We start from the raw sequence: 19,765 nt of genomic DNA, 5'->3' as shown, positions 1-19,765 counted from the left end.
GGGGAAAATGGTATGCAAGCCTACTAAGAAGTGCAATTTTATTATGCATAATTGGTTTTGAAGCTTGATTTTATCTACATTTTGATAATTTTATTATTTCTGCTGTTTTTGATGTCTGTTCCTATCACAATTTTTACTGCATATTTTATACCATTTTATTTAAATCACTTATATACCTCTTTTGATATATCAAGCAGTGCATATAAATCCTGATATTAAATAAAGATGCAAACGGGAATTCATCCAAGCAAACATCTCCATCCTATGCTTTCTAGCAGAAATGCACCACTCAGGGTAGCTTACAAAATTGAAAACGCAACTCCATAGAATGATAATAATATGGGCTAACCAATGAAAAGAGACAGAGTCAGCATTTAAAGTCAGACATAAAAACAATTGTCTGCTTCAGCACAGTGATAGTCTGCTGGAACAAAAATATATTTGGCAGAGCAAAACAGCAAGGGAGGGAACTGGCTGTTCACAGGGCAAGATAATCTAGGTGCACCCATGGAAAAGTCATTAAAATGCAATCTAATAAAAACAGCAGAAGAAGAACCATGTGCACATCCTAGTCAGTATTCAGCTGATAAAGACTCTTGAAGTAAAAGTGAGCATAAGAAAAGCCCTGCTGGATCAGACCAAAGGCCCCTCTATTCTAAAATCCTTGTGGCCAAACAAATGCCTATGGAAAGACAGCCTGAGGGCAACATCCCTTCTCCCCACTTGCAATTCCCAGCAGCTGGTTTTCATAGGCATATTGTGGAGGCAGAACAAAGGCATCAGTTAGTAGCCACTGATAAAGACTTCCACTGCCTCCAACTATTAACAGCATCATGGAATGCCTTCAGCTGCCAAGAGACCTTGTTAAAATGAAGCGATAGAATGCTGCGGTATTAGAAGAGAGTGTGGTGCTGGACCACATGGAAGGGATATAACTCTTCAGTAAAAAAAATAAAAGTAAAAAATTAAAGAACTCCTGCAGATAGAAAACTGGCATAACTGGGAGAAAAGTTCTGCTTGCAAGGAGTTTCTAACACTGGAGAGCATTCAGAAATGTGACCCTTCAACTGGAGCCTGAAGTGTTGCAGTCCAGCCTCTCATCTCATGTTGCTGCAGGCATAGACCAGACCGTAGAAAGGCTGGCCAACACGTATCTCTTTTGGCAGCAGATTGAACATCTAGGTGCCACAGCAGAAAAGGCCCTGCCTGTACCTTGAGAGGTCTGATTTCAGTAAATGGGAAAATATGGGCAAGCTCTGTGCGCATATTTCAGGGGATGGTGGAAAATGTGGGAGCAAGAGTAGCCAAAACTATGAAGGACTTAGGGTGTTCAGTGGATTAAAATGGGCACCTTGGGAAAGTTGCTTTCCCCTTATACCCTCCCAAACTCTTAAAATACTTGACGGATGACCCATGCCAGGTCTAGCAAAGTCCTCCACTGTCCTTAAGAGTTTAATCTAGGATTTGGATATGACTCTCAGAAATCTCCCTAGTGTTTTTAACACTCTGAGTTGATAATCTTATTATGCTTTTCACAGGCTAATGGTGGCTCTAATAGATAAACAAGGAGAAGGAGGTAACTAGGACTTAACAAAGAGACCTGTTTCAGTGGCCATTCATGCCCTTAGACCCGGGGTCAGCAAGCTTTTTTAGCCATGGGCCGGTCCACCATCCCTCAGACCATGTGGGGGGCTGGACTATATTTTGGGGAAAAAAGAAGAACCAATTCCTATGCCCCACAAATAACCCAGAGATGCATTTTAACTAAAAGCACACATTCTAATGTAAAAACACCAGGCAGGCCCTACAAATAACCCATAGATGCATTTTAAATAAAAGGACACATTCTACTCATGTAAAAACACGCTGATTCCTGGACTGTCTGTGGGCCAGATTTAGAAGGCGATTGGGCCGCATCTGGCCCCTGGGCCTTAGGTTGCCTACCCCTGCCTTAGACTATGGCTACAAGTTTTGTCAACTATAATTTGGTATGATAACTACTCATACAAGCATAGTTTTATATAAAAATAAACAGTCCCTGCATATGGATGTGTTGGAAGCCTAAACTGGTCAGGAATGCATGCAGGACAGAATATGAAACCTGTTCCGAGCAGAGATGAGGAATTCATTGAGTACTGTCACTGCGTCCAAATCCGTCCCCACAATTATTTTTTCCGCCTGTGACAAAAGGAAGTGGAGCCCTTGTTTTCCATTCACAAGTAAACTCAAAGGGAGTGGAAGAACTGGTCTCAGAAGCAGCTCCTTGCTTCCACAGTGGTTCGTGCAACATGGTTCTGGATTCATATCATTTTATGTTTGTAACTACTTGGCATCTGTGTGACCTAAAGCAAAACATTTCTAGCGTAGCTCGCTGAAAGATTTACAGAATGCTAGAGGTTTCTGTCAAGCATATGAGGTCTACTGCTTGTTACGTTGAAAGTTTACTTAGGTTGGAGGTTGCCTTGGAGAAGTAGGCAAGACCTTACTGCCTGCTGAAGAGAGATTATTCTACTATAAAATAACTACTGTCCTCTTTAGTAGGGCCACAATTACTGGTTGAGAAACAGGGGCATTTTCTGAAAAACTACTGAACTCGGAAGTTGCCACTCGTTGAATTAATCAGGGCTGTGTGAGGACAATATGTTCGCCTCAACTTCTGAACCATGGCTTAATTTGCAGATGGCTTGGCCAACGTGAGATGTGAACAATTTCTTCCGCAAGCATATGCTGACCAATCAAGTGCACTTATTAAACATTGTTCTCCTAGCCGCTTGCTGGTTCCTGCTCACTAACAATGCAATTTAAAGGCATAGCCAGGGCTGCCAGGTGAGAAAGAGAACAGAACTCCTGTCCAGAGGATGAAATTTGGGCAGATTCAAGTTTCATGTGCTGAAATCCCCTCTCCTCTCCTGTTATTAGAGAAGCAAGAGCCCTGTCCTCCTTTTCACCTGGGCAGATGTAGTGTGAACTAACTCATGTTGCATTACAAATGGGAAGAGGCTGGTGCAACTAATGGGGTGAGGGAGGGTGTTTGTGAGGTTGGGGATGGGTAGGCACACCAGCAAGGGCACTGGATTGACTCTGCTGCTGCAGCAACAGGAACAGGGAGTGATGCTTCAGGTGCTCCAGTCTTGAGGGTATAATCTGTTGCTCCAAGGAAACTAGTCTCTAAGAGCAGTATTTGATGTCCCCCCTGTTAGAATATTCCGTTCCACCTTAAGAACCAGTGTGTGGATTGTTGTGTGTCACATGTCTGTTTACACTCCAGCACAGCTTGCTGGGAACTTCCATTTTGCGTATAGCTGTTGCTTATGCCTGCCTGCTTGGACATGAAGGGGAGAAGACATGTTTTTCCTTTTGTCCTGATGTATGCTGAATAAACTGCTTGTAAATATGCTGACACAACCTCTCCTGCCACTTCTGTTGCGTAGTGTTTACTCTGCTGATTAGAGCGTCCTCCAGCTTCTGAAACTGGGGTCGCTGATGCTGCTCCAAGGACTGGAGGTTGCCCAGCTTGCCAGCCAGTGGGCTGGGGCCAGCTGGGGGCTTGCAAATTGCCCCCGTTTCCTTGGATGCATCCCAACATCCCTTACATCATCCTTCCCCACTCAACTTCTGTGAGCCCCAGTGAGCATGGTCAATTGTCAGGGGTGGTGGAAGCTGCAGTCCAAAACATTGGGGGGGGGCACCTGGTTGGGGAATGCTGGGCTACAAGGGCTCTCTGAGATGCTTCATGAAGAGCTCCTGCCTCTGCCACTCGGTAAAGGTAAAAATGGTAAAGGACCCCTGGACGGGTAAGTGCAGTCAAAGGCGACTACGGGGTTGTGGCGCTCATCTCGCTTTCAGGCTGAGGGAGCAGGCGTTTCACCACAGACAGCTTTCTGGGTCATGTGGCCAGCATGACTAAACCGCTTCTGGTGCAACGGAACACCATGACGGAAACCAGAGCACACGGAAATGCCGTTTACCTTCCCGCCATAGTGGTACCTATTTATTTACTTGCACAGGCATGCTTTCAAACTGCTAGGTAGGCAGGAGCTGAGACAGAGCAACAGGAGCTCACCCCGTTGAGTGGATTTGAACCGCCAACCTTCTGATCAGCCAGCCCAAGAGGCTCAGTGATTTAGACCACAGCGCCACCTGCATCCTGTTATCGCATGGAGTTTACAAATTGGTCAGCATATTAATATGTATTGAAACCAGTTGCACAAGTCATTCCACTCACCTCTCAGCCTGTACAACTATGTCATTTTATGTCCTGCCCAATTTTCGCCATGAGTTATTAACACACTTTATATTAATAAGTATTTGACTTTTGCATCCTTGCCCTGGGCCTGAAGATTCATTACTTGTTGCCAGTGAATTTACCCTTTAATGAAGAGAGAATGGGCAGCATGTAACCAAAATGTTTCCATTGGGCACCATGAGAAAGTGCCATATCAGGAATGCCACAGAAGGAGTTTCTCATTAAAAGGCTGCTCAGCAAACAAATGTCCTTTATCTCTGGGAACTTTTCAGCAGCTGATATGAATTCATGTCCCTTTATGACATTTTGAGGCAGGAAACACTGGCTAGCAAACTATTACACTCATCTGCTTTCAGCTAAAAAGTTTTATGATCAGATCATTGTCCCCAAGCCTTCTTCTTTAAATAGACCTTTGATGCTTATTAGCCTTGTAAAGCACTTTCGTAAGCATTGCTCAAACAAGTAAATCAGGTCCAGCTATGAGAGCTCTTCATTAGCAACAAGTAGCAGAGAATTTCAAATCTGGTGACCCATCCATCCCTTTCACTTTTCTGGGCAGCACGGTCTTTCATTCTGTGATTAAATGAAACATGATAAACCACAGGGGAGAGAATGTAGCTGAGTAGTAGCTTGCATGCCAGTGGTTTAATCTCCACCATATCCAGATAGACAAGGGGAAAGTGCCTGTCTTAAACCCTGGAGAGCCATTGCCAGTCACACTTAGATGGGCCATCAATCTGATTTGGCGTACAACAGCTTCCTATGTTCCTATGACTCCTGTAGCCCTTTTGTGGATTTCATCAACAGTGCTACATATAGAACCTAACATATAGAATTGCTACATAGCCTACCAGAGGACATCCCATTCAGGGAGGCTTCCTATTTAATCAACACAGTTCATTATCTGTGCGTGCAGCAGGAAGAGTCAAGCTCTCCTTCTCTCCTTTTGGCTATTATTGGTTGCATCCAATGGCAGCCTCTCTTAGAGTAGACACACTGAAATAATAGACACAACCAGTGCTTTTTTTCCAGCCAGAGAGCAGTTCTGGCACCTCTCAGATGGGTGCCACTCTGGGCCAATGCTTCCCTTGCCTGCTTATTGTCTTTACATACTTTGGAGAAGCCCCAAACAAAGTCAAAAGGGAAGCTGGCCAACAAGTCAGCACTTTTATATATATATATAGACCATCTAGCTCCTAGCCACTCCTAGTCATGACTGGTTAAGCTACGGAGCGGGGCCAATTCATATTTCCTTTTCTTCAATCCGTCTCTCGTGTAGCGGTGGTGGGCTTTGAGCTTTCCAGTCAGGCCTCTACCATTGCACACATGCATGCATTAAGAGGCAAAATACCAGTGTTATCCTAGTTACCGACATAACAATGAAGAAGAAGAAGAGGAGGAGGAGAGGAGTTTGGATTTGATATCCCGCTTTATCATTACCCTAAGGAGTCTCAAAGTGAGTAACAATCTCCTTTCCCTTCCTCCCCCACAACAAACACTCTGTGAGGTGAGTGAGGCTGAGAGACTTCAGAGAAGCATGACTAGCCCAAGGTCACCCAACAGCTGCATCTTCAGGAGCGGAGACGCAAACCTGGTTAACCAGATTACGAGTCCACTGCTCCTAACCACTACACCGCACTGGCTCTCCTGAAGTACCTAGCTAGCTGAATTCAAAATACCCAGTGAGAAAAGCTGACCTCAAACCATCCTTGCAAGCTAATTACTTTCAGTTAACTCTAAAATGTAACCTGTTATGCTCTGCGGGGAAGCAGAATCTGTAGCAGAGTGCCACGATTCACATGTGTGGCATCTGTGCTGTGACATCTACTGAAGTAGACACAGCATGCTCTTTGAAATATGCTCTGTCCTGAGCAAACAGAGTGAGCATTAGAACCCCACAAATTTGCTAGGACTCAAATCTCATAAACGCACCCTGTGCATATGCATAGTCCTTGTGGCGACTCGGCCCTCCATATATTGTCAGAGTACAGTTCCCATCAGCCCCATCCAGCATGGCCAATGGCCAGAGATGATGGGAGTTTACAGTCCGACACCATCTGAAGGGCACCAGGTTGGGGAAGGCTGGTGTGATTGAATGCATCACTTGGGTATCATTCTCCAAGCATGTCTTTGCCTCTGACGATTTGTACTGTGTGTTTCAGCAATCAGCAGCTTCACGAACAAAGTTCAGTTCTGGAACAGGTTTTAAAGATCAAACTTCTGTAGATGATCTTTGAGAAATGTCTTCTGACTTAAGACATAAAAGACACTAATGACATAAAAAATATGTTCATAAAAAGGGCTCCTGGCAATAAAAAATAGAGCTATAGTTCTCTTAGGAAAATGCCTTTAAGCAAGTTGGATAAATATACTCTGCCAACATTCACTGGAGGCAGAATTCAAGGCTTAGTAAAATGCTTTAGCATTAAAAACAAAACAAAAAACCCTTCTATTAAAAAAAAAGCTTTTCTATCAGGCAAATTAACAAGGAGCTTCCCATTCCAAGTTCAAAGCTTCAGAAACCTTTGCTTTTTATCAATTTAGCCACAACCATATCTAGTAAAAGCTTAACAGTGAAACTGATAATGATTTGCCCAAGGTCAGCCTGTGAAATTTGAACTTGAGGTTCTCACATCCAAGCCCATGACATATGTCATGTCATGATGCTCCTAGCCTGAGACAAAGGGACATTTCAAGTACCTTCAACCTGGGAGTTGAGCATTCATTGTTCTGAAGAGTTGCAGGATTGGAAAGGTCCCTGACTTAGGTGACAACTTGTATCTAATTATATTTTGTCAGCACTTCTTTCAGAAAGCCCACATTGTATTCCTGTTTATAAAGATTAATTAATGTGCATATTTTTTCCCTGTTATCTTATTAATATTAATATAAAAGTATGGTTAAACAGTAAGATAAACAAACCAAATTACCACCAGTGTGTTCCCAAAAGGAGGCAAAATTAGGATTTAACCTCCTTTTGGGTATTATGCAGTTTCTTAATAAATATGGAGTAATAATGTACTCAAGGAGAAAGAGGGCAAACCTTCCACTTTAAGCAGGGGTGGAGAAAGAATGAATATATGGTTTCCGCTGTTAATTTTTGCAAGCATCCACTTTGGTCTACCTCATTTGTCCATATCTTTAAAGTGGCCTTTAATATATTTTTTTTGGAATTCCTGCCTGCTGTGATAATGACTTTGAAAAGCAGAATGCACAATGCAAGGGCAAACAGGGGAAGCGAATGGTGTTCCTCCAAAATGCTGGCGGTAAACAATGAAGCACAACAGCCATTCATAATACACAAGCTCAGTTGGGTGCCTCATGATTGTTTGCTGAGAAATCGCCCTGGAAAAGCCCCATCTTCTGAGATTCCTCAAAGAAGCCCGGCAAATGCTGGTACGTAAACAATGAGCAAGGCATTTATCCTACAGGGATTTGTGGTTTACTCTGGAGGGACTTGTTGTGCATCTGCGCTTCTCAGTAATGAACTGGAGGGGCTTGGAATTGGTAATATATTTAGCTTCATGGGCTGTCAAAAGCACTAAGGATATATCTGGGCTTGTAAGGAAAACACTACATCATATTTGTTCTTGCAGATGGGGAGGCTGGGACGCAGATTCCGATTTTTCTCTCTCCCAGAAGAGTGATGTGACACAGCAGCTGGTGAGCCCTCCCTACCATACCGTACAGGGTTTTCCTCATCCTCCCCCAAACTGGCTCAGCAGCTCAGGATTTGGCAGTGCCCTGGGGGACGGGTCCCAGCTCAGTATCAGAGTCTAGGCTTTGCAGGCTTTGCAGACTCAATCCCCAGCATCTTCCAGTGGCAGCCTTTGTTGGGGTTGTTGTTACCTTGGCGATCTGATCTGCCATTTGGAGACGTCCGTCAAGCTCCCGCCTAATTTGTGCGGCTTGTTCGTCTGGATTGTCCAGCTGCACAAAAAGAAAACAAAATAATTAATACTGTTATAGCAATAATGAAAGGGGGAAAAGCAGTCAGTGATGGAAGAAACAGTATTACAGCATGCCCGTCTGTCTGTCTGTCTATCTGTCTATCTATCTGTCTGTCTGTCTGTTTGCCAGCCTGCCTGCCTGCCTATCTGCCTATCTTTCTATCATCTATCTAACATACTTTTTGCTCTATAAGACTCACTTTTTCCCTCCTAAAAAGTAAGGGGAAATGTGTGTGCATCTTATGGAGTGAATGCAGGCTGTGCAGCTATCCCAGAAGCCAGAACAGCAAGAGGGATTGCTGCTTCCACTGCGCAGCGATCCCTCTTGCTGTTCTGGCTTCTGAGACTCAGAATATTTTTTTACTTGTTTTCCTCCTCCAAAAACTAGGTGCATCTTATGGTCTGGTGCGTCTTATAGAGCGAACAATACGGTATCTATCTATCTATCTATCTATCTATCTATCTATCTATCTATCTATCATCTATCTATCTATCATCTATCTATCATCTATCTATCTATCATCTATCATCTATCTATCTAATCTATATCATCTATTATCTCTATCTATCTATCTATCTATCTATCTATCTATCTATCATCTACCTACCATCTATCCATCTGCTTTGTAAGATGCCAGGAGATGTGAAGCAAGCATAAATAAAATATAGACATAGCACTTTTCAAAGTTTTCTGCACTACTATTGATGCTGCGTACTCATTTGCAGCCTGTTGCACAATCTATCAGACACACAGCTTTATCCCTCTGTGTCTTACAAATAGCTGCGTTTACTCTTTCCTGCAATATTTAAGTGTAAAGAGAAAGGCATCTAGTGTCAGAAACTCCAAGGAGTTGTACCATCTCCCCAAAATGTCTTCCTTCATAAATGCCATTATGTGTTGTTTTTGTCGTCGTCTTCTTTTTGTTCAACTTCTCTCACCACCAAAGGAACACAAGTGAATAGTAAAGAGAACCCGCACAAGTAACGCTGACACAAAACCCCACACGTACATTAAGTAAAATAGAAACATCGCCTCCCGACCCCATCCCATCCCCACCCACCACGGCCCCCTCCACCTCTTCCCCCCTTTTCTTCCTAAGGTAACCCTAATGTCTCAAGAAATGTGACTGACCTATGGAAAATGTAACTTGAAAAAGAGACATTGCGCATACCTTTGTAAACCAAGAAAACTTTAATAATAAAAAAGAGATACTGACTAAAAACCACTTTTTATTTCATTTTGCACTCATTTTTCACCCCACCTGCCCCGCAATACCACCTCCATTTATTTTACTGGGATTGTTCTATGTCCTGCTCCTAAGAGGAACCTTAATTAAAAATACTCTCAAGTGAGGCTCCAAACTCATTTGCTTACTAGGTACAGGGATGCCCAGCTTTTCACCTTTGACTGCATGAACTGCTCTGTGCCTTGCCTAGAAATATCCAAATTATAACCATGTTATGTTTATGTGTGTGTGTGTGTGTGTGTGTGTGTGTGTGCATGCTAACCATCCCAACAGATTATTACCATTAACATCGTTTTTTGCTTCTGCGAGAAGAGCTGATGCCTTATTTTACTTTCGCAAGACAGCTGCTGCCATTCTTCACTATCAAATGCCAGTTATGCCTTTTATATAGAGAAAGAAAGCTTGACTGCTGAAAGGACATCATTGCTTAAATGCACACCCCCACAAACATTTTTATTAAAGGCACGGAAAGCTGATAATGTCTACTTTCTAAAAGTTCAGTCATGATGTTCCTTTTGAGACCCCTCCTTTCCCACTCTGTGCAAGCTTCTTATTATTATATCACCTACTGACTGCAGCAAGAATGCACCACTTTTCCATGTAACTTTCAGCTTAGTCCTACACATGCTTGCCCAGAAGTAAGTCCCACTGAGTTCAGCTGGGCTTACACCGTAGTAGAGTATTCTCAGCCTATCATTGCCAGAAGCCTTCCATGTATTTTATCTTAATTATTGATCAGTTCACCTCCTCTCCCCTCAGACTTTGCAAATGCCGAAGCTCTCAGTGATCCCTTCTAGCTATGGGAGAGGAAGAGAGATGGGGGGGGGGGAAAGAAAGAAATCTCCCGGAGCGCTTTGTGTACAGTAGCACTATCTTTGGTGACAGGTCTCCATAAAACACTTTTATAAGCCGGCTTGGGGTTGCTGTAAATACCACCCTATATTTTATCCTTCTCGGGAGACAAATTGCTCCATACAGCAAGCGCTTGCTTGCTTGGTGCAGTGCAGTGCAGTCTGGAAAGTTACAGCCGCAGGAACCATTACGGTTTCAATTCCCAATCTGACTAGACATGAGCGCTTAGGTTATAGTTCCCTGAATGTATTAGACTGTGCCATCTATCCATCATCGCATTGCTGAACCTGCAAGCTGCACCAGCTGCTTCTTTACACAAGCGCACAGGCAGGTGTGCGGTAAACTGTATTCGTAAACTCAGGTCGCGTTTCTGCACGCATGGGCGGGTTCCTGGCTGCTCCTGGAAAACGTCTCATTCCAATGCTAAGGATGTTCAAATGTGGGAAGGGGCCTATTCTGCTTTCAGTGAGAGCTGCAATCAGGTCCTTGTTTAGCAGAAGTAGCAACCCCCCTCTGTCACTGCACTATTGTGCCCTGTGTAAGAATGCACTACATAGACATTCCTATCTACCGCATTGAAAACACATATTGCTGTCTACTGCCTCCGTATTTCAGTTAAGTGAAGGATAATCCTACAGTCATGGTGCTTTCTTTGGTAATTCAAAAGCTTGTTATTCTGAGCTCTTTTAATTGAGGTTAACTGCACTGCCAAAAATAAACTTGCAGGCTATATTTGGAAGGGAAGGGCGCTGTTTTGCTTGAAATATGTCCTCTTGCTTTCCTTACTACCGCAGCACCTTTCATTTTGCAGGCATTTTCAAAGAACAATCTCCACAAAACGAGGGCCAATCATTTCTATGGTGATGTTAGTTCCAAAGTAGCATCCTCAGGTCAGTGCTCAGACAACAGATGCCTTGGCCCTCCGTGATTTAGTGGACCACAGGGACACTGCTCTCAGGTTTGCAAGGACATCTCCAACAGCTGCTGGCAATGACATTTCAGCTTCTGAAGGAAAGCAGGACATCAAGCACTGACACACTTTTTATGGCATCTCAAGGATTACATCCGTGTCTTGAACTAATGGCCTGGAAGCACGTTCCAAAACAACATTAGGGCTACTTTTCAGAATAGTGTCACCTCTGATTCAAGATCCATATACATGGCCTATGAGACACATGTTCCCACCAGATTTGTTTTCTATCAGAAAACAAAGCCCAGACACTGTAGCTGCTTTCAGAACCTCAGCAGGCAGTGCAGTTCTCACATTAAGTCTAGATGACTCAGGAAAAGACGTCAAGGAAATGAAGCTTAGTACAACAAGGTTAGTCTCTCTCTCTCTCTCCCGTCCCAAATCTGCAGCAAACTTGCCTAGATTTGGTGGGTGAACTGATCCCACCATAATTCACAATTATGCGAATTATGACCAAGTTATAAATTTAATGTTAAGAATTGCTGAGGTCAAAAGTTCTCCATTATTATGAGATTCTGAAGTATGTTTGTAGTTAAATTTACTGTAAAAGAGCTCTAAAACATTTTCTTCTATATTTTCCTTTTTTTTAAAAAAAAGGTAAGAGCCTCTCTGAGACAGAAGCTTGTCTTGCCGCAAAGCTTTCAAAACCAGGTCAGAAATGTCACTGGAAGTGGTGCTTTGTGGTCACGTAATGTTGTTTCCAGGAGCTGTGCATAAAAAAAGGTGGCTGCCCGCACATCATACAGAAACCACAGATCAGGTCAATGGGATAAAGTCAATAGAAAGTGCCACAGGGCTGTCAAATTATGGGAAGCAACTCTTCCTAGATGAAGCTTCAGTTTATCTTTGGCTGCTGTGTGCCTCTATTTCACATATGTCACAGTATGTGCCTATTTCATTTGTGCTTTTATGTACAATCATTGTAGTCAGTGCTATTTTTCCAGAAAAAGAGGTGCCGGAACTCACCATGAATGCCTCCCTTGTTCTCCCCAAAATAGCAATGGTACCCACCTGAGAGGTTGTCTTATATTGTTATTTCTGTCGATTACGTTGGCTACCTCTGATACTTTATGCTTTTTTTGCATAATTTCCAGGGGTCCCCTCCTTTGCAGTTTGTGCCCCCATTATGCTGACCACACAGGCCCACACCATATAAATGAACTTACAATCCATCTGAGCTTTAGCGATGGAAATATTAAAGTTTATTGGATTGAAGTCAGGCCTCTTTATGCAATGAGAATTACAGACATATTAGATTTGACTTACAAACTAATCTCAAATTTCAGCTGCATCACTATATTTGGCTAGATTTGATGGCAGGAATATGCAGCCTGCCCTGTCTAAGAGCCTGAGGCAGATAACAGCATTAGGGACAGAAAGAAAAGAAAATAGATCTCTATCTTGCAGGCACACACTGAACATATTTCTTATCTTGGAATTATGGTATTATGGCCATATTGAGGATGGGCAATTATATTATACTGTACATATTACTATATCCAGTGTGGATGCAAGTTTTAATTGGTTTTAATGGCTACCAGCTTGATTAACAAGCAATGAACGTGTTTATTTGGCAAGGCTTATTTTAACCTCAGTTGGCAGGGCCGATCTTACCATTCGGCAGAGTGAGGCAGCCACCTCAGGCAGCCCATTTGTGTATCATGGAAGGGTGAAAAATTATTTATTATATTTATTATTATTGAATATTGACTGTCAGGGAAGGAGAGATGGGCGCTTGTGTGATTTTCTGCCTCAAGAGCCAAATTGTCTAGCTCCAGGTACTATTCATCTGGATAGCTCAGTTGGTTAGAGCCTGGTGATGATAATGCCAAGTTTGCAAGCTTGATCCCCATAAAGGACAGCTGCATATTCCTGCATTGCAGGGGGTTGGACTAGATGATCCCCAGGATCCCTTCCAGTTCTGTGATTCTATAATCAATGCAACACTGTGTAGCAAGGATAGGAAAACAAATGGTATCAACTCTTGCTTTCTTCATCCTTGGCCACTGGCCATGCTGGCTAGGCCTGATGATAGCTGGAGCCCAAGAACACCTGGAGGACCACTGGTTCCCCATCCCTGCCATATAGACGACAGGAGCGAACCAACAGTAAATCACACTGTGCATGTTGGAGTTAACTCTTTATTAGCAGAAAATGTCAGGCCTTATGAGCACAGCAAGTAACCTCCAGTAGGTCTTGCCCCCATGAAGCAGCTGCTGAGACTGAAGGTACAGCTGCCTAAGTCCCCTCGACTCCAGGATTTTCCCCAACCAATCTGAGACTGCATCTGGGTGAAGCTAACTTCTCTGTCCTTTTCATGCCTCTCCTGGTTCTGGGAGACCAGGGAGGAGGGGAGCAAGTCGCAGCAGGAGAGGGAGATATATGAACCTCTTCACCAGATGGACTCATCTCTGCCTCTTGGCCTCCCTCCTAAATCAACTTCTGCCTCTGATTCTGGACTGTTCCCCACCCCACCTTCTTCATGGTCACTAAACCCTGTTGCATCTTCAGCTTCCAACACCTCCCTCCCCAATCTTCTCCCTCTGACCACTCATTGTTGTCCCACCTCCAGTCCCCTGGCTCTGAGCCTTGTTCCCCTGGAGGTTCCTCAGCTGGTGCCTCCCACCACTCCACTGTGTCCATCCAGTCCCTGACATTGAGAACTTGGTCTCTATGGTAAGTATTAATACTCCTATGCAAAAAATCATTCACCAGACCCGATTTCATTAGGATTGTCACCTGACCAGAAACCTTACTCCACCCCAGCCTGGCTTCTTCCTGTGCCTTGAACAACAGCTTGACCTGCAGAAACCAGCAGGTAAAGCTTTCCACAACAGAGATAATTTTCCACATAGCTATGCAGAAGCTGAGTATTTATAATAAATGAAGTCATTCGCTCATATGGATGTGCATTGTTGGTGCTGGCAAAGAGGCTGCAACCTGCTGTTACTATTAAATTTTCTTTATTATACCAGCAAGCATCCTCCTTTTTCATCTATTTAACGATCAAAGCCTGAAGTACAAAAATAAGCAAAAGCTATGAGAAAGAGGAGACAATTTGGTAAGAGCCAGAGCTTCTTCCCTTCGTTACTGAAATCTTATTTCACAGTTCAGAGATTTCAGGCCTGTGCCTGGCTGTAATATAATAAACATATTCCCAAAGCTTCAGGCAATTGGTCCACCTTTTCTGAATGCTAATAGCAAAGGGCAAAACAGCTTTATTACTATAAATAAATTTGGCTCTGCTTGTGGAATCTATATATTTTTTTAGACATCGTGCAATCAAATAAGTGTCAACTTCTGAATAGTACTTGCAACTCTGTTTACTTGGAGGGTGTTTTGTTCATTTGCTGTAGGAAAACTATGTATTCATTCATTCATTCATATTTGTAACCTTCCTGTATCTCAAACACTTGAGACAGCACAGGCATTTAGAAGGCATTTAGAAGGTATTTGTGTATGAATGTGTGTGTGTGTGGATCTGTCTAACTGTACTTACAGGACAGTATCCTAATAATAATAATAATAATAATAATAATAATAATAATAATAATAATTTATTTATACCCCGCCCATCTGGCTGGGTTTCCCCCGCCACTCTGGGCGGCTTCCAACAAAATATTAAAATACAGTGGCCTATTAAACATTAAAAGCTTCCCTAAGCAGAGCTGCCTTCAGATGTCTTCTAAAAGTCTGGTAGTTGTTCTTCTCTTTGACATCTGGTGGGAGGGCGTTCCACAGGGCAGGTGCCACCACCGAGAAGGCGCTCTGCCTGGTTCCCTGTAACTTGGCGTCTCGCAGTGAGGGAACCGACAGAAGGCCCTCAGCGCTGGACTTCAGTGTCCAGGCAGAACAATGGGGTGGAGACGCTCCTTCAGGAGATACTGTAGAAAAGTATCTCCCATCAGTTATAATATCTATTAAGCTATCATCCCCAAACCAGAAGAAGAACAGGACTAAACCTCTGTACTATTAAACTGCATTGCTTGAATTGGAAATAGGATGGGCTCTTTATTTTCATATCTTACCTGTATTAACTGAGGTTTTTAACAATGGGTTAAAAAACCCCAGTACAGCAGATAAGTCAAATGAAGCAGCTGAAAGCAAATTGTTTGGCTTTCAGCCTGGGTTTGACACTGCAGAGAAATTCACATGTTAAGATGTGCCCTGATAATTATCACTGCAGATGGTATCTTTGAATGTCCTAACCTGTATCATGCTTAAGCATAATGACAATTCACTGAACCACTGCAAAAAGAAAGATAAGTCTCTGCTTAATATCAGTGCCTTGATCACAAAAGCGTTGATGGCAGGAGAGGGCAAAGTGAAACATACAGCATTTTAAAATATCGCATAGCTCATTGTTTAAAAGCCCTTACCCGTTGTTATTATTTTAAAACAGCCTCGGAACAGGAGAATGCCCTTTCTCACTTACGAGGGAAACCTTTTACCCCATATTTTCTCTTTCAGAATGAATTTCTTAAAGTCATTTCTAAAAATTAATACTTTCAATCTCTCTCCACTTCAGTGCTTGTATGACATTTACTATTAATGTTTACACCTGAACTATGCCTTTGTGTTGGGGAAAAGGGGTTTTATGTTCAGTTTGTATCCCCCCCATAAAAAATAAAGTAAAAATACTACTACTACTACTACTACTACTGCAAAACTCCTAGATCCAAGGGCACTTCCAAACAAACTGTTTTCTGGGCATTCATTCCGATTTGTTTCCAGGGAAGTTAAAGAAGATGTTGTGTGAAAACAAGTGCTATCTCACCGTTTCCAGTGCATTTTCTTGTCACCTTCCTTATTGCTAAAAGCCACTCTTTGGGGGAAGTGGATTTTCTGCACAAGACCTTCCAACAAACTATTTAATCTGATGGTTTGTGATGGAATCCCAACCAAAATTAGTGACAGCCAGATTACAAGAAAGTAATTTGAGACTGAGGCTCTGAGAATGGATCCCAAACCCACCTTATCAGAGGAAGTATTTATTTATTATTATATATTTGTTGGATATGGCCGACACAATGGAACATGGCCAGGCAGCAGAGGACAACTCCCACGATGCTGAGCAATAGTCCCCCATGATAACTTTCTGGAAATTACCTTGGACGTAGAAGTGGAACCACTGTAATATGGTGCCCCCAACCTTCCACCTTCCAGAAGGAAAAGTATCAAATGCCACGGGGAGGTCAAAGACGACGAGTGAAGTTGCACTCGCCACATCTCTCTCTCCCAAATGTCATCAGCCAGTGCAATCAAGGTAGTTTCAGTGTCATGACTGGGCTTGAAACCAGACTGAATTGGACCCACATAATCAGTTTCCTCCAAGCATGCTTGAAGTCTGGTTGCCACTACCATATTGAGTGCCTTACGACTAAAGGGGATATTCACTACTGGGTGATTGTTAAACAGTTCTGGGTCTAGGCAGGTCTTCCTAAGTAGAATCCAGTGGTTAGAGTGCTGGACTAGGAACCTAGAAGACCAGGGTTCAAATCCCCACTCAACCATGAAGCTCAATGGTTGATGTTAGGCCAGTCACTCACTCTCAGCCTAAGCTACTTCTCAGGGTTGTTGTGAGGATAAAATGGGGAGGAAGAGAACTATGGGCTGCCACCTTGAGCAGCTTGGAAGAAAGGTGGGATAGAAATGCAATACTATATGCCTGTGAAACATGGACCACTTATAAACGCCATCTCCAACTCCTCGAAAGATTCCATCAACGGTGTCTCCAAAAAGTTTTGGGAGACATCACTTGGGAAGACAGGCGAACTAATTCCAGTGTACTGGAAGAAGCAAAGACCACCAGTGTTGAAGCAATGATTCTTCAACATCAACTTCGTTGGACTGGTCATGTTGTGCGGAAGCCTGATTATCATCTTCCAAATCAACTACTCTATTCCAAACTTAAAAATGGAAAGCGTAATGCTGGTGGTCAACAAAAGAGGTTCAAAGACTGTCTCAAGGCAAATCTTTAAAAAGTGTAGTATAAACACAGACAATTAAGATAAATACAGACAAATGGGAAACACTGGCCTGTGAGTGCTCTAATTGGAGAAGAGTTTTTACCAAAGGTGTCATGGACTTTGAAGTCACTCAAACTCAGGATGCAAGGGAGAAACGTGCTAAGAGGACGGCACACTTGGCAAACCCTCACCATGATCAACTCCCACCTGGAAACCTATGTCCCCACTGTGGAAGGACGTGTGGATCCAGAACTGGCCTCCACAGTCACTTACAGATGCACTGCTAAAACCATGTTTATGGAAGGCAATTTTACTCAGCTACAAGTGATCACCAAAGAATAATAATAAATAAAATAAAGAAATAAAATAAGTAGTGATGGATCTATAAGGATGACAAGAAGGCATGAGATCACAAGAAGCATTGCCAAGCAGCAGCTGCCACTTTTGACATAAGGAGTGAGAGCCCTCCTTTCTTCAATACAGGCATAGAATAGCCAGCGTGATGTAGTGATTGGATTGCCAGACTATGATTGGGGAGATCTGTCCTTAAAACTTCCCTCAGCCTTAAAGATCAGCTGGTGACCATGGGTTAGCCCACCTTACAGAGTTAACTCTAAAATGGGAGACCGTGCCATGCATGCCACCCTGAGCAACCTGGCAGAGTGGTGGGATGTAAGTGATGGTGATTATGATGATGATAAAAGAAAAAGAAAAGCAGGTTATATGCGAACAGCATCTCAGGGTGCTCCTTTGAATGTCTGGCATTGCTAGGAGACTAAGTGGGAGCTGCAAATGAATCTGGAGGTGGGGTGGGGGAGAATTTCTGCTTTATTTGTTTCAATTCAATGATGTATATAAAAAAATGAAATCCTAGAAATGGCACAGCCTGGAGCCATTCCGAGAGCACAATTGCTAAAATTGATTTCGAAGGTTAACCACCAGCTTTTACTTTGAACTCTCTTTTTATAGGACCATTTTTTCTTAGTCTCCCTCTTTAATATGTGACCAGCGACTGTCCTGTCCTTTTGTGATATCAAGAGAGATGCTTGCTGGCTTATTATTCATATCTAACTGAATTTATCTCTGCCGATAGCCTACTGTACAAGTCTTAATGTTATTGAAAAGGATTTATTGGACATGCGGTGAACCTTTTATTTGACTCAGATTGGATTTTCTCTCTCGCGGCTGACCAGTGTTCTGGTTTGGTGATATTCTTCCCTAGAACCCTCTTCCTTGTTCTCCATGGAATTCATTCTTACCAGGCACAGATCGTTATTAATGATTAGCAAGGTTTTACTAGGAATTTATGGTCTCTGGACAGGAGTTATTAGGCAGCCACTTGTAATATCAAGTCAAAATAATCTCTCAAGCCATAAAACCCATGTTATGGTTAAAGCAAAATTTTCATGACTTGCATTACTTAGGGTTGGGATGCAGTCTGGATCAGAGTAAAGCACTGCTAGTTTATATAATAGGGAATCCGTATGCAACTGAGGAGGAAGCCAGGCAGTGTGAGAATGATCAGGGCTGCCCCCTACTCAGCCACACCTTTGGGTTCTTGCCTTCCCAAAGGTGCCTCTAGCTCTGAAATTAGGAAACAGAAATTGAAAACTGTTTGGAATCTCCACTTGGTGCAAAAGTTTGCAGATCAGCTCATGAAGCTGCAATAATATGTCATCTTCATTTGTCGGCATTTTTTTTTATCTTTAAAGCCCTGAATAGTCAGGGACAGGCTGCTTCCTCAACCTCAGCCCTCCAGACGTTTTTGGTGCAAAAGTTTGCAGATCAGCTCATGAAGTTTGCAGATCAGCTCATGAAGCTGCAATAATATGTCATCTTCATTTGTCGGCATTTTTTTTTATCTTTAAAGCCCTGAATAGTCAGGGACAGGCTGCTTCCTCAACCTCAGCCCTCCAGACGTTTTTGGCCTACAACTCCCATGATCCCTAGCTAGCAGGACCAGTGGTCAGGGATGATGGGAACTGTAGTCTCAAAAACATCTGGAGGGCCGAGGTTGAGGAAGCCTGGAAGTTTTGATGGATGTAATAATGGAATACTGCATGGTTTACTTTATGTAAAATATTCAGGGATTTAAGATATGGAAAATGAACCATGGAAAGAGAAGAAGGGAAGTCACTGATATTTTAAGGATGTTTAAATGATTATAGTGGTACCTCGGGTTAAGAACTTAATTCATTCTGGAGGTCTGTTCTTAACCTGAAACTGTTCTTAACCTGAAACTGTTCTTAACCTGAGGTACCACTTCAGGTAATGGGGACTCCTGCTGCTGCCACGCCACTGCTGCACGATTTCTGTTCTCCTTCCGAAGCAAAGTTCTTAACCCAAGATACTATTTCTGGGTTACTGGAGTCTGTAACCTGAAGCGTCTGTAACCTGAAGCGTCTGTAACCTGAGGTACCACTGTATTTTAAATTGTATAAGAGAAAAATTAATAAAAATTATATCTAGCATCTATCTATCTATCCACCATCTAAGGAAATATCAAATGCAAACTGATATTATGAGAAACA

The 19,765-nt window shown here is 42.8% G+C and overlaps 1 protein-coding gene across 12 annotated transcripts in view; it reads right to left on the bottom strand.

The window, feature by feature from the left end:
- Nucleotides 1–19,765, bottom strand: part of CADPS (calcium dependent secretion activator) — a 336,635-nt gene that overhangs the window by 212,164 nt on the left and 104,706 nt on the right. For all 12 annotated transcript variants that reach the window (XM_081852319.1, XM_081852323.1, XM_081852328.1 and 9 more), the window contains exon 4: nucleotides 8,096–8,176. In XM_081852319.1, coding sequence (XP_081708445.1) covers nucleotides 8,096–8,176 — 81 coding nt within the window. The remainder of the gene's footprint in view (nucleotides 1–8,095; nucleotides 8,177–19,765) is intronic.

The sequence above is a fragment of the Podarcis erhardii genome, assembly GCF_964252035.2.
Source record: "Podarcis erhardii genome assembly, chromosome: 2".
NCBI lineage: Eukaryota > Metazoa > Chordata > Lepidosauria > Squamata > Lacertidae > Podarcis > Podarcis erhardii.
This window is presented reverse-complemented; position numbering and strand designations above follow the sequence as displayed.